The sequence below is a fragment of the Taurulus bubalis genome (genome assembly GCF_910589615.1).
Source record: "Taurulus bubalis genome assembly, chromosome: 12".
NCBI classification, from domain to species: Eukaryota; Metazoa; Chordata; class Actinopteri; order Perciformes; family Cottidae; genus Taurulus; species Taurulus bubalis.
In genome coordinates, this window is record NC_136600.1 from 9,775,520 (window position 1) to 9,789,763 (window position 14,244).

General features: G+C 42.5%; 1 protein-coding gene across 1 annotated transcript in view; it reads left to right on the forward strand.

Annotated features, from left to right (window-relative positions):
• Positions 1-4,340: 4,340 nt before the first annotated feature.
• Positions 4,341-14,244, forward strand: part of sema6cb (semaphorin 6Cb) — a gene marked incomplete at its 5' end in the record, with an annotated part of 63,707 nt that continues 53,803 nt past the window's right edge. Inside the window, 3 exons of the mRNA XM_079227484.1 lie at positions 4,341-4,482; positions 9,386-9,500; positions 10,735-10,792. Coding sequence (XP_079083610.1) covers positions 4,341-4,482; positions 9,386-9,500; positions 10,735-10,792 — 315 coding nt within the window. The remainder of the gene's footprint in view (positions 4,483-9,385; positions 9,501-10,734; positions 10,793-14,244) is intronic.

A 14,244-nucleotide genomic window follows, 5' to 3' on the forward strand; every position in this document is an offset into this window, starting at 1 on the left:
AACAGCCGTTGAAATCACCGCCGGAGCCCACAGAGAACGGTCTGAAGCAGCTTTTCATTTTATTAGAGGTCCATCAAGTTATTCTCCTAAATGTTGAACCTGTATCATCTCAGTTTACTAACAAAAGTGCCACAATTGGCTCTTAAAGTGGCGCATCTTGACTAGTGTTTTTATCCCTACTCCTTGATCCCAGCCATAGACTGGACTGCCGTTCTGCGGCCTTGAGTTCTGCAAGGTTTTGTAAAGAAGTGGACTCATTTTCTCATAGACTTTACAATTAGACTTATTTTTGCAACCAGACGAGTCACTTCCACTTTGGCTTCACTGTTCAGAAGCAGAGGTTGTGCCGCCTGATACCAATTCCAATTTGCTGCGACGACATCTACGTGGTTAAACGTTGGAAATCTAATTAGCAGTTAGAAGTGTCTCCTGTCTGAGAGGGTTTGAGTGCAGAGTTGAAATGACTGCTGGGCAAAAGGAAAACAATCTCTCCAAACGGAACAGTGTCTTCAGATATTCATTATCAGGGTTCTTTTTGTGTCCACATCTTTCTGCTCTGTGTGAATGTCAGCTGGGATGGCTGAGAGGACAAACCGCTCAGCGCTAAAGGTGATGTGTGATTCGTGTCATGGGACTGCAGTGAGATTAGTGGTCTGATGAACCCACCGTGAGGAGTTTAGGGAGAGACAATACGGCTCGAGCCTTAACAATGAAGTGTTTGTCTCGGCGAGCGCCGTTCAGATCATGTGTTGTTTTTCCTTCCACCGGTGCATTAAGATTCCCATGTGGATGTTTTGACAACACATACTGGAAACTAGACAACTTGACACCCTGCTAATATATGGAAACTGACATTTTGAGCCATCAGAATTCTTTTTCAATATTCAAGGCTGCTTTCGAGGATATAGACATCCTCACAACATGGCAAGGAAGAGGGATTGTTGTTGGAGCAGGTCCGTGGGGGTTTATGGGCGTCAGGGAGACACTTGAATGCCAGCGCACTCATGTGCATGAATGTTATAACACCACCGTTCCAATATACAACAATCAGGGCTTATTTGTCCTCTTTTTACTTGTGTAACGTTCCCAGTGAGTGCTGCCTCTGTTGTTTTATTACAATAATAAAAAACATAAATGTTTCTCACCTCGTATATTACGCCCAAGCTGCTCGGTTCGTGGCCCGCCGAGAGCAGAGGCTAACGTGGCTAATTGTGTCTGAAATCATGGATGGGTCCAGGGGACGCGCTCACTCATTATTCCGGGCCTGTGTGCCACAAATATGTCAGGAGCTGAGGATAGTGGGGCTTAAAGATTTTTTATAGCCAAAGGGGGATGAGAGACATCCGAGTGCACAGAGGTGAGCGGTATACTCTATTCAGCGGCGATTTAAAAAAAGAAAAAAAAAGTGGATTAGCGGGGGGGGGTCGGAGGAATATCATTTGTTGTTTAGGAGACGTCCCGGGAGCCGACAGGTGCACACTGCGCAGTTGATTGAGGATCAACTGGAATTTGGGATTTTATGCATGAATTCAAACAACTTCCTGGCCCTCTGATGCTAACCAATGAAGACAAAGATTATTTTCCTTTTATTACTATTATTATATTTCTGCACTAACCCAATTGAAGGGTTTACCTTGAGACTCCAAACTTCTCTGCGGATGCGTTTTATGAATCCGCAGACGCGGCGTCGTTGGCTTATCCGAATGAATGTCAGATAATTGATGAAACGCCAGCGTCCCAGAAACCTCCTTTTTCACCCAAAGGGGCCCGACTGCCAACATCTCTCAGATGGCTTCACAAGTCCAGTTCATTAAAAAGAAAAGGATCCGAGCCCTTCCCGTCCAAACCCTCGAACACAGAGAGCGAACGCGAGATGAAATAAGTGGTGGCTTATTTCCCTCCGATCCCCAACTGCCCCTTAACTGATGAGACTTGGTGTTAGGTTAGATTAAGAAAGTTCAGAATTCCAGTGGGGATAAAAATGTGAGCTTGAGGTGTGTGTGTGTGTGTGTGTGTGTGTGTGTGTGTGTGTGTGTGTGTGTGTGTGTGTGTGTGTGTGTGTGTGTGTGTGTGTGTGTGTGTGTGTGTGTGTGTGTGTGTGTGTGTTTTCTCAGCTGTGTCCATTTGTGTGTTGAAAAGGTCAAAAAACAGGACGAGCAGCCATCTCGCTTGTATTCTCAGGACGGTGTCAGAGCTGGACTGGAACAGAACCAAATCAGAGCCGTAACCTTTAATACGAGCATTGTTACGTTTAAAAAAAAATAATAATTTAAATGTCAGGATTTTGCAGAATATAGTCGTTTCCCAGCGGGTTACTGACGTATAATAAACTGGCACCATAAAATGCTGCATTAACGAGGATTTATTTCTGGTACAAATACCAAGTTGGTGCTTTTCTTTTACCTTTTTACTACCTTCAGTATTCTAATATATATCTTCAAAACTTCATATAGACATGTTTTTCTCCCCTTTTTCTTCTGATGAAACGTCACTGACTTTTTTAGTGTCCTGTTTTAATGTCTAATATTCGACTAATAACATTATGATTGACAGAAGGCTGTATGGAGCCAATGGCGCATTCGGTGCCAACTTTAAATACCTGACAGACTTGTCAGTACAGACTTGTCAGTACAGACTTGTCAGTACATAATTAAGAACTGGACAGATGTTTTACAAACTACAGGACATCTGGAACAGAAATGCACTTCAGGTGCAAGGCTGGACTTTTTTAGGCAACATGATTCCCCGACGTGGGCTCCGTTATGGGGTCTTATTTACGACTCTACAAGCCTCAAACTTTGAGTGTATGAATCTGTCTGTGAAGCGGCTCGACCATGTCAATATTTGGGAAATAATACCAATCTTTCTCTGAATGATCATACCCTGACGAAGTGTTTCTCTCCCCAGCTAGCGGAGTTGACTGAGGGCTCATTAAGTTGGAGGATTGAAGGATATTCTCTAAGATTTTAGGGGTACATTTAAAAGAGTATATTTACAGATTTATGTCATACATTTGTGAGAACAAATAAAAAAAGGAACCACATCGCTTCACTATGCAAGGTTAGATCATCCTAATAACAAGTGCAAAATGTATACATTATTATATTGATTTTAATTTATGTTCATAAACAAACACAGGAAGAACAATGGAGGCTTGTGTGTTTCTTTCAGGACATCGGAAACGCTTCCTTTAGGATTCCTCTCATATCACACATCACATGCTCCTTGCATGAAAGGATACGCGTATATATAACCTCTTTACCGTAATTACACCACTTGAGGCGCAACTACATTCTGCCGGCGTTCTCGCGGTTTGGCTGCTGCTCAAGTCGGCACATTGTTTAACGCCGACGTCGTCTGTGCTGTGATGAGGTTGAGCCGACCTGGTGAAACGACGCCGTACATTTTTCACTTTTAGAGAAGAGTGTTTCCTCTGCAAATGTATGACTTCATAATCTCAGATAAAACGTTTTTTTCTTCAGGAACTTTTTTAGTTTTTTCTTAAAATGTACCACTTCAATCTCAGAGAATATCTGTGTTTTTGCCTCAAGCTATTTTCTACCTACCCCTTTACCTCAATTCTTTTCTTTTCTTTTCTCGTACTCCGATAATGGCCCTAAATACTTCAATGTTTAATGTGCTTCTCCTCGTCACAGTTCTCGAAATGTCGCAATAAAAGCGCAGTTTTTTTTACAGCGTGAACCAACTCTGTTATTTTATGACGGTAATGTCACGATAATAATAATTAAAGACCGCATGGTCGTAGACGTGTTGAAGCTTGAGTTGACAAAGCACACACAGCAGACCCCCCCGCCCACTCCTCTGGATTCATTGCGTTGTGATCGTCGCTTGACCTCATTCTGAGCGCCGCTCTCTCCCCTGCATTTAAATGAAGCCGGTACTATCAATATTGATGACGGTTCATGCCTCTGTTGACTTAATTTCCTGCTCCCACTTAAAAAAAAAAGCATGTGTCCCGAGCCTCCTTGCCAAGCGACACAGTACATAAATTAGGGACGGCTTGTTAGGACCCCTGTGGAGGACACGCTGCCCTAAATAAGTTGGCGGGGGGAGCCCAGGTCGCCATCGCGGTTCGAAGTTTGTTTTTCGACAAATCCCTCCACCACCCATCTGTCGCCGTCTCTTCCCGCAGATATTAACATTCCCGCACGATGTCCCCAACATTTACGGTTCAGGGTTTTCTCGTATAAGTATCCACTCGTGTTGAAACTCTGCTTTACCGACTGTTCTGACCCTGTTGACCTTTCGTCTCACTCCAGGTGGGAGGTGAATCTGCCGTGGGCCATGTGTTTCTAGTGAGGCCTCATCTCCCCGCCAAAATGAGGCCGATGCCCGGCTCGCCTCGACCCGTCCTGCCGGCCGTCCTGGCTCTCACCTTGGCCGCCTTCTTACCTCGGCTGACCTCGGGAGCCACGCCGTTCCCCCAGGACCTGGAGCCCATCAGCATCGTGGGCAGAGAGTGTAAGTTCAGAAAAAAGATCCACCCAGCGTTGCCATGGCGATCCTCGTTGCAGAAGTGGATGTAAAAAGTAAAGCGGGGCATTATGTCATCACACGGGGAACGCGGCTGAGGGCGGTGGATGTGCTTTAAGGGAATGTTTGTTTCTTTTTTCAGAGGTTTTAGTTTTTCGGCTTGCCGGAATATTTATTGCTGTCGTTCTGTTTCACTTTGGCGTGAAAAAGGAAGCGATGCAAGCACGAAAACACCGTTCTCAGTCACAGTGAGGTGGAGTCTGTAAGTAAGGTTCTAAACCTGAACCTGAAGGGTTTCTCTATGTTACACCCAAACTAATAAAGACAATAAAGATCTTCTAATGTTGATTTAGATCAAAGAAAACCAACTGGACATGTCATTTTTATATATTACTATATGTATATATACACTACTAAAATAATAATATATTGATATTTATACAGAAATGTAGAAATGTACAGAAAGGTACCAATTGTGGACCTGTATTTCCAATATGTCCGCTTGGCTTGTTTGGGTCATTTGGGTTTGCGTGAAATTGCTAGATCAGACTGAGCGTTTATGTTTGCACCTGATGTTTGTGTGAACACAACAAAGAGCACAACCCAAAACACTCAGAGACTATTAATATATAAACCACATTAATGTAAATATGAGCTAAATCACACTCGAAAAAAACATTTTCACTCAAGAACTGCTGTTAATTAAAAGAATGAAGACAAAAACCCAATACAAGTAATCTGACGGTCCTTAAAGGTGAAATCATCGCGGTGTCCTTCGTATGACTGAAGTCAAGTGTTTGACTTGAGGAGGATCTTGGTAATCTGTGGCACTCCCAAAACGGCGCTTCGTCGGACCAGCCTGGGTGGACCCATCAACGGCACCTGATCACCGGGCGGGGGAGGGTCCCGGCTTCCCGAATGTAATGGCCCATAATTGATTTAAGAGGGCGGCCGGGACCGTGGCCCGCACACGGTAATTGATCTATCTGGAAGAGAGCAACGCGACCATTAGCAGGAATAGCTGCGCTAATAGTGCTATATGTGGAGCTCCATCCCAGGTGTAATGAGAGCAATTTATCACCTCCGGTTGCGGCGGGTGACAGCGGGTCCACGAGGTCCCACGCGAGACGTCCATCACGACCCGAAGTACTGCATGAGGCCGAAGTCCATGAAATCATCCTGGAGTCGCCCGCCGCCCCTCCATCTTCTGGAGGGTCGGGCGGACGACTTTGAGGATTAAGTGGTAGTAGAAGCTGCTGCCGCGTTTGATCCGTTATATTAAAGTAATACTTCACCCATAAAACAAGCATTTGTGTATTAACTGCTCACTCTGTCTTACCTGGGATTCTTGAAGAAAACCTTTCCTCTGGTGTGCCTCCACCAAGGAAAGACGGGGGCGCAGCGTTGATAGCAAAACTATATCAATACATTAGTTTACAAACTCTCAGACAGTTTGTGCAGTTAAATCCAATAGCACACTTGAAACTCACGAGAGTGGAGCTTCAGCCCGGGGCAGTTCAAATGTAGTGAGCACACGGCCAGATGAATAAGTCTGATTTTAAACGGCATGAACTCTGTGAGAGTTTGTAAATGGATGTTTTTACATGGTTTTGCTTTCCTTAAACGAAGCCCCGCACTTACTTTAATTCATCCAGACTTTTTCTCAGTTTTTTAAATGTTTCATTCTTCGTTCACAAAACAGTGTGAACTGAAAGTTTTCTTCAAGAATTCAAAGTAACACTGTCTGAGTCACTGATATAAAAAAAGAGGTAATTTTGTGGGTGAAGTATTCCTTTTCACTCTTTTCCCCAGAAATTAATTCTCAGCTGGATGCTCCATAAACCATGTTCTGATGATTGATGTCAAGCAATGTGATGTGGAGGGCAAAGTTATTACATTTTTGTCGCAACTGAGGAAAATTTCACTCTGCATGAAGTTTGGGATTTTGACTGTAATGGGACACTGAAACTTTCCACCGACATCAACACTGATGGCGTTCTTTAAGAGGCCTTCAACACACGATGGCCCGTCTCAACCTCTGCGGTAACGGAAAGTAACTAATTGCTTTTGAATGGTGAATTGGTTCCACTTTTTGCCATAATAAATATGTGAAAAGGGTATCCAGGGTCCTTTACAGATGGCTTATTGTGAAGCGGCTTATCTAAATTAGTAACACGCATGCACACAAGGCCTGCGGGTGAGATGAAATAAGATCCGGGAAGTCCCGTTTGAGTAATGCATCCGTTAGTTCAACACCTTTTGAGATGTCAGAGCTCAATGCAGTGGCTTTAATACTTTATTGTGCGAGGAGAAATGAGTGTGCATCTCTGGAAACGTATATCAAGATGATAATTGCTCAACTTCTCTCTGGACCATGGCAAGATAAACGGTGAAATTTGGGGCTTCACCGTCTGCATTTGCACTCAATGGCCGACAAAGTGCTGGACGATGCCGTTTATTTTTTATCAGTGCTTAATCTTCCAAGCATTTTCTTGAGTAAAATAAAAAGGCCCATTAAAGTTTACTAGATCCCTTATATAATATCTAATTAATTTAAATTTTTAATAAAATAATTGTATATACATATATATTTTTATATTAATTCATATGAATATCTTCAAAAATATATTCACTTTACCCCAAAAAAATTAAAACCAAGGAAATATTTGGTGTTTTTGCATTAAAAATTACTTTAATTATAATTTGTTAATACAAATATTTGCTTAATGATGCCAATCTTGGTCTGAATGCAGACTTGGATCACACTGAGAAGCCTTTTGGACATTTTTTCTCGTGGTTTTTATGCGCCCATACAAGTTACAAAGCGCCGCTCTTCAATGTCACACTCGACGCAGAAAAACGCAGAAAAAAGACATTAGCCGCGTTTTATTGCGATGAACTATTCAAACTCAACAGCGCAGCAACGACGAGAGTTCGAGACATCTGCTTTTATCCGTTTTTGTTTCCCCGTTAGTCACATTCGTTCGCCCGTTGTTGTTTTTTTATCCGCTGCGCCTGTAAAGTCTCAGTGTGATCGCAGCTCCAGGATGTAAGATTCTGGTTTAGTCTCCGGGCCTTCGGCCAGCATCACACCTGTGCTTCCAGAGGCTCAAATACCTCACCGTCACCTGGTCCAGGATTTTGCCCTGATTAGCACCCACCTCTCCCTCCTCCCCCTAAGCTTCAGAGGATGTGAAAGTGCTGAAGAGTAATTAGAAAATCCTCATTTTCCAGGGGGAGGATAGTGTGGCGGGCCGAAGAGCCACTGGGAGTCTCTTCACCAGACAGCACAGCGAGGTCCAGACGTTAGGCGTTTAAATCTTTAAACAGTCGATTCAAGACCGGCGGTTCGAGGAACAGAGGGCTCCCCGTAGAGAGACTCATTTCCGATTGTGGTGTATTTCTAGCGGGGATTGCTAATTCAGCAGCAGCCCAGGTCAGATGGGAGGCTGGAGGCCACTTAATACAGTGCTTTACACATCCAGCGCGCCGGGGCCTGGAGCTGAATCTTAATTTGGGGTGGAAAAGGGAAACGGAAAGCAAATCTCTGTGATGTGGGAAGCAGCCTGGTGTCGGCATCGAGCAGGCTAATTTCCTCTCTGCCTGGAGCATCCTTTTATTTTACAGATATATATATATATATATATATATATATATATATATATATATATCTATATCTATAAATGTATCTATAGATACATATGTATCTATAGATACATTTATAGATATAGATATATATATATATATATATATATATATATATATATATATATATATCTGTAAAATAAAAGGATGCTCCAGGTATATATAGATATATCTATATATCTATATATCTATAGATCTATATATATATATATATAGATAGATAGATATCTATCTATCTATCTATCTATAGATATATATAGATATATAGATATATAGATAGATATCTACTGACTGGCTGTCATTCTCTTATTTAAGTACTGGACACAATCTCCCATTGTTTAAATGAATGTTTCCCTCCAGTGAGTTGCTGCAGTAGAAAAATTACATTAAAATGCAGGAAGAGAAAGAGTGAAAGTAGAGTTTGCATCACGTCCTTCTCTTTACCTCAGTTAATTTTATCTGTTATGTTGCTACACTGAATTTAATATATCCGGCCTGCAGTAACAGATATTGTTATTTATATGTGGTGTTGTTTGGAGTCGAGGATGCACTTCGATGACCTCAGAGGCAGACAAGTGCGATATAAACGTGGCTTCACCAGACAGACAAGCATTCTCTCTCCAGATGGTTGTGATTCGGCTCCTCGTCCTCGCTTGGCTCGTCCGTTAAGAGCCGATTATTTAAATCAGACCGACTTCTGTGACACGACCAGCTGATTTGCGATCTTTGGATTATATTTATTCTCTTGCTCATCCACCTACACGAGTGCACATTAGCAGACAAGTGCGTGCTCTGTATTTTCGGCACATTTTGCCAAATTGCAACCTTGGGTTAGTGTTTCTTAAACTGTGAAGGTGTAATGTTTTTTTTGTTTTTTTTTGTCTCCTCTAAGCTGCGGATTAGTTATGGATAAATGTTGAGGCGTTGTTGTCCTTTTTTGTTTTTTTACAAATCCTAAAATAACAACAGCTGTTTGCAAAAGTGCTAATGCATGACAACTAAGAATGAATGAAGCGCTTAATAAAGCAGGCCTGTGTGGTGAGACGGTACAGTATTATTAACAGTTGATGTTAACATTATTTCTAATTGAACTAAAGTGAGGTTTGATTTCTGTTTTTCTTTTGCAGTTTTGAAAAAAACAATGTAACAATACCTCAACGAGCTCAGCTAGTTAGCGGCTGTCTTTTTTTATTTATTGTATTATTCCGACTTCTTGAACATTTGTGTTTTCTCTCCCCCCACGCAGCCTCCTACCTCTATCCCAGCTTCCAGGGACTCATGTCGGACAATGACACCGTCCGCCTGGGCCTGGACTTCCAGAGGATGCTGAGGATCAACCGCATGCTCTACATCGCTGCCCGGTCAGTGGTCCCCACTCACCTACTGGTTGTGACATCACCAGCGGGCTCATGTGGCTTTGTTTGCCTTGTTTACTGAGGGGGTCAAGTCTGACTGGGATGTTGGAGAGACGAAAGGTCCGGGAGCAGACCGGTACTTCATGATATACTTTGAGCTGGCAATACTATGTACTGCATTTGTAGGTTTTGCAAAGTGCTTATGACGGTTAGCGTTGTACATTTACGTTCACACTGTCTGCTAATTTGATCATGTGAATGCATGCATAGCTACATACATGGTATGGCACAAAAGCTCAAGACAATTTTATTTAAATCTGATTATGGTTTCTAGTCCAGAAAAGCCAGGGTTGGTAATCTTCTTCAACAAACGTTCTTGTTATACTTGTTGTTATACGTTTTATTACGATCATTTTGGGGGAGTGGCTTCGCAGGGAGGCAATGAAAAGAGTTGGCACCACTGGGCTGGGTTTTTCAGTTGCATCATTTTGTTTTATTCTGGCTGACTTTCCCAAGATGAATAACCTTAATGTGCTCTAATGTGAAGAATTAAGATTGAGTTACTAGAAACCAAATCTTTATCCATTGAGTTCTTACAAAGTTTCACCAGACCCTGAAATATATTTTATAAAACAACTGATTTAGTTGTTTCTTTCACCTTTATTTAACCAATGGAAATACCCAAACCCTTTTCATTGTTAGCAGTTTGGGCCTTTCTAGTGCATCTCTCCGCCTAACTGCACGTTGCTCCAATCTCGATCAAGATGGCGTAGGTTAATTATCTCAAAAGTATGAGGCTGTTGCACCTCCTCTGCCTATTTTCATTGTGCAAAATAAATTCCACTGCAGTTGTTGGCTCGGTCTCAAACTGCAGCGCGCTCGCTGCCAAGAACCCCGTCTGAAAATGTAGAGAGAGATTCCTAATGTGCCTAAGTGGACTTGATATTTTCCACAGCTGCAAACAACAAAGTGCACGCCTCACTTCACAAGTGATTCATGTGGGTTGCGTCGACAGTTGACGAAACGTTTGGCGTTGGACAACTTTTTGTCGAAAAGCCAATAAACTTTTCGTTAATCCACCTTTCCACCTCGCTGTTGTCGAGCAGCTTTCAATCAGTCTTTTAGGGGAATGGTTGGATCAGAGGCTTTCAGGGCATTTGCATGCAGAACGCGTCGGGGCTGACGGAAAGAGTGCGGAGACGACCTCGCTGACGCTTTCTTGATTCTCTATCTCTTTCAGGGACCATGTGTTTGCCATCAATCTCGCCACTTCGTCTGAGCAGATAATCCCACAGCAGGTAGGAAAGTCTGTCCACAGTCACCTCTGTTTGATTTATTGGTCCAACATATAACCTTTCTTGATGTGTGTTTGTGTGTGAGAGTCGATGTCTATCATGTATCACCGGAACAGTGTTTAATGTGCAGCTTCTCCGCGCCGTCTGCTTTTCTCAACCCGACCACGGCCTTTTGATTTCCCTAATGCAAGAACTCAGATCCAAGAGGAATTCTTACTCTTAAATTTAGGAAATGTGTGTTACTCACACTAGATGCTTCCTAGATGTTGTGGAAGTCCCAGATGCGTTGAAACGTGAATGTGTCTGGGTTGATAATGTCATCAGGTGACCTCTTCACTGTATCTAGCAAGTACACATGTTGGCTGGTTTACTAAAGCTATAACAACATAATAAACACAATGTGTGTCTTGTTGGGGGGAAAAACTGATAAAATGGATGCCAAAATAACTACGCCATGATGTGGATTTGTAAATAGTCTGAATTCATGCTTTCTCAGGTCTCTCAGTGGGGATCCATCGGTGCTCGGCTATGCTAACATTGTAGCTGCTCAAAATGACTTAATCTTGGCATAAATATGGTCCCGGTGTTACCAGAGACAGTTTATGGTTCATACACATATTTATACACAGTTTTGCCCAGTCTCTGTACAAATATGAGGTCGAGCTCTGGACGCCCACAGCCTGTGACAATATATATTCCCAATATTTCTGATTCAACGACTGATGCACAAATATCTCGCTGGAGTTTAACATATATTCGTCTATTAGCGTCTTTGTATTGTGGTCCTTACCAATACTCTGTGACTTCCCAGTAGAGAATTACCCAGCTTTATTTGTAAAAATGGTTCAAAATAATTAGGATTCTGTGGTCATTTAGTATCAGATATGACAGAAAGTATGATTTTGCTGGTGATATTTCTTTATGATGTATAAAGAAAGGCTCGATGCTCTCTGAAGACTAGTTCTGGTTTTTTGGAGTGTGTGTGTTTTTATGAAAATCTCTTGTAATGTTTGTGACTCATTATTTTCCTTTCTGCCCTTGCCTGCCTTTTCATTCAAGTATTAAGCAATCTCTCTTCAGACATATTTCCAATACAAGTGGAGCGCGGCTCTTGTGGCTTTTGAAGTGCCACGCTCCTTCCTATCGGAATCTCATTTGTCAAACATGATTGCACTTAAATAAAAGCCCTCTGAGGCCCGGACTTTTGTTTGGTTGCATTTAGATTAGCGGCGAACACGGATATTCACTCCGATAAGGTCACGCTCCATGTCGGGTAGATCTACACTATTGATTTGGGTCAACTTTAGAGCAGCACTATGTCAGTTTATCTTTCTTTTCTTTTTTATGTTATGTGAGAACTTTCGATATTGAATGTATATTATATGATGCATTTGTTTATCCATTTACCAAACCTCCGCCGCCTTCGGTGTGATCACAGAGACGTGAGTTGAAATTCATTGAAGACTGTACCGCTGTTCGGCCTCTTGCTCTCCCATTCCTGAGACTAACTCGCATCAATAGAAAATGGTGCGTCTTCTTCATCACTGATCCATTTCTTTCACTTGGGGCTCATTTCGAAACCAGCTCTTCATTTTTTCACACCGGGCTCTCTTTTCACATTCTCCCCCTCACTGCTCTCCCCGGTCTTGGGTGGCCATAAGTAATTATTAGTAAACCAAATCGAGCGTGGACAAGGCAGAGCCCTATTACCATAATGCTGACTCGCACTGAATCGTGTCAGATCTTCACAAAGTGGCGTCGGAGTTGATCCGTGCACGGACCCGGAGGACAGAGCGCTGAGACGAAAAGGAGTCGAGTACCGCTCCGAGCATTTTATTATACGGCAGTTATTCCCCACTATTCTGATTCTATTGTTGTTTTACTCAGACAAAAGATGTGCAATGACTAAAGAATAAGAAGAATTAGGGTGGCAATATTCAATGTTGTTTATTGTGAAGAAGTCTCTTGAGAAGAACAAAACAAAGACTTGACCCCAACACGTGTTGCCCTGGTTGATGAGTACCTTCAGCACCATGATCACAGTTTGAGTCCATCTCACATCGATGTGTATAAAAAAAAAGTCCCCAACAAATGCACTTTTTACTTATGTTTGAATAATGTTCACTAAAATCTCCAGAACACAGCTGTTTTAGGAAACTAGTGCTGTGTCCATTTAAAATGTGCACTTTGGGAGCGGGTCGGTTTCCTTGGCATTCGGTGTCGCTGCCCACAGATTTCTGAAGAACTGCTCATCCGAACAACGTCACGCTCGACGCTGCGCTCCCTCGGTGACTGAGCGATGCACACACCAAGAGCGGAGTCGATCGGATGAACGGTTGTCGAGAAAGTGGAAAGACGAAAGGACAGAGAGTCCTGCGACAGAAACGATAAGGAAGTCAGACACGTTGAGAGAATGGTTAACACATTAGTGGTTTGAGCTATTCCCAGGGATTTGTTCATAATAAAAATAGAATAATTTGCCTTATTCTTTCATGCATTCCGAATAAGGCATACAGAGGAAATCACATAATGTTGGTTTGAATGTGTAAAACAGGAAACCCTCCACAATTAAGAGGCCTGTTCCTGGGTACCCGGCAGTTAGATTGCATTCACCTGCTGTTCTACGTAGTTTCTGATCTGACTGCAGGACTGAAAGCTATCCGAGGAATTGGAAAACAAGCTGAGACAAATTGACAAGGCCGTTGGGACAAATTGTTTTTCAGGAACGTTTGGTCCGAGTGTGAAGTCGTAGTTGAGAACACCTTGAGACAAATTTAAGACCCCAAAAAAAAGAGAAAGAAATGTGATGAAAGAAAAGTTTCTTCAGTTTGTACTTTTCAGCGTCTAAAGCATAGGACGTGGACTGTTTTTGTCGTTGTTGAAGTTTCTCTTTCATTTGGTGGAAACACAAGGAAATACAAGGAAGAGTTTGCATTCAGAAGTTGATGAAATCAAGACTTTAAGTCACAATTGATCCTTCGTTAGCTCCCGCCCCTCAAACGCAGACTGGCCAATCATAGCGTAACATCCAACAGCTCCTGTTCCTTAATTTGGTGACGTGGTGGTTCACTTTAACACTGTGATCCGTAAAAGCTTTAGCTTCTATCTTTATCTTTTTATACCTGCTTTTGCTGCTTCGACATTCTGGAAAAATCCTTCCAACTCATATTGTAGACGACCTTTCTGTTTCTCTCTGAAATCACTTTCTCGATTTGATACTTAATTTCTTCAGGGAGTGCAGTTATTGACAGTGTGGGCTCCATGGTAGCTCTGATGGAGTAGCATGGAGGGGACGGGGCTTAGCAAAGGCTCAATTGGTATCAAAATGATATAGTCTTAAATATCGAAGGAAATCCCTCAAGCTTCGACTGCAGATATAAAGATCCTGACCGCGGTGCGTTTCTACTGCTTGTAGAGGCCCGTCCCATAATGCACAGGTGTTCGCTCAACCTCAC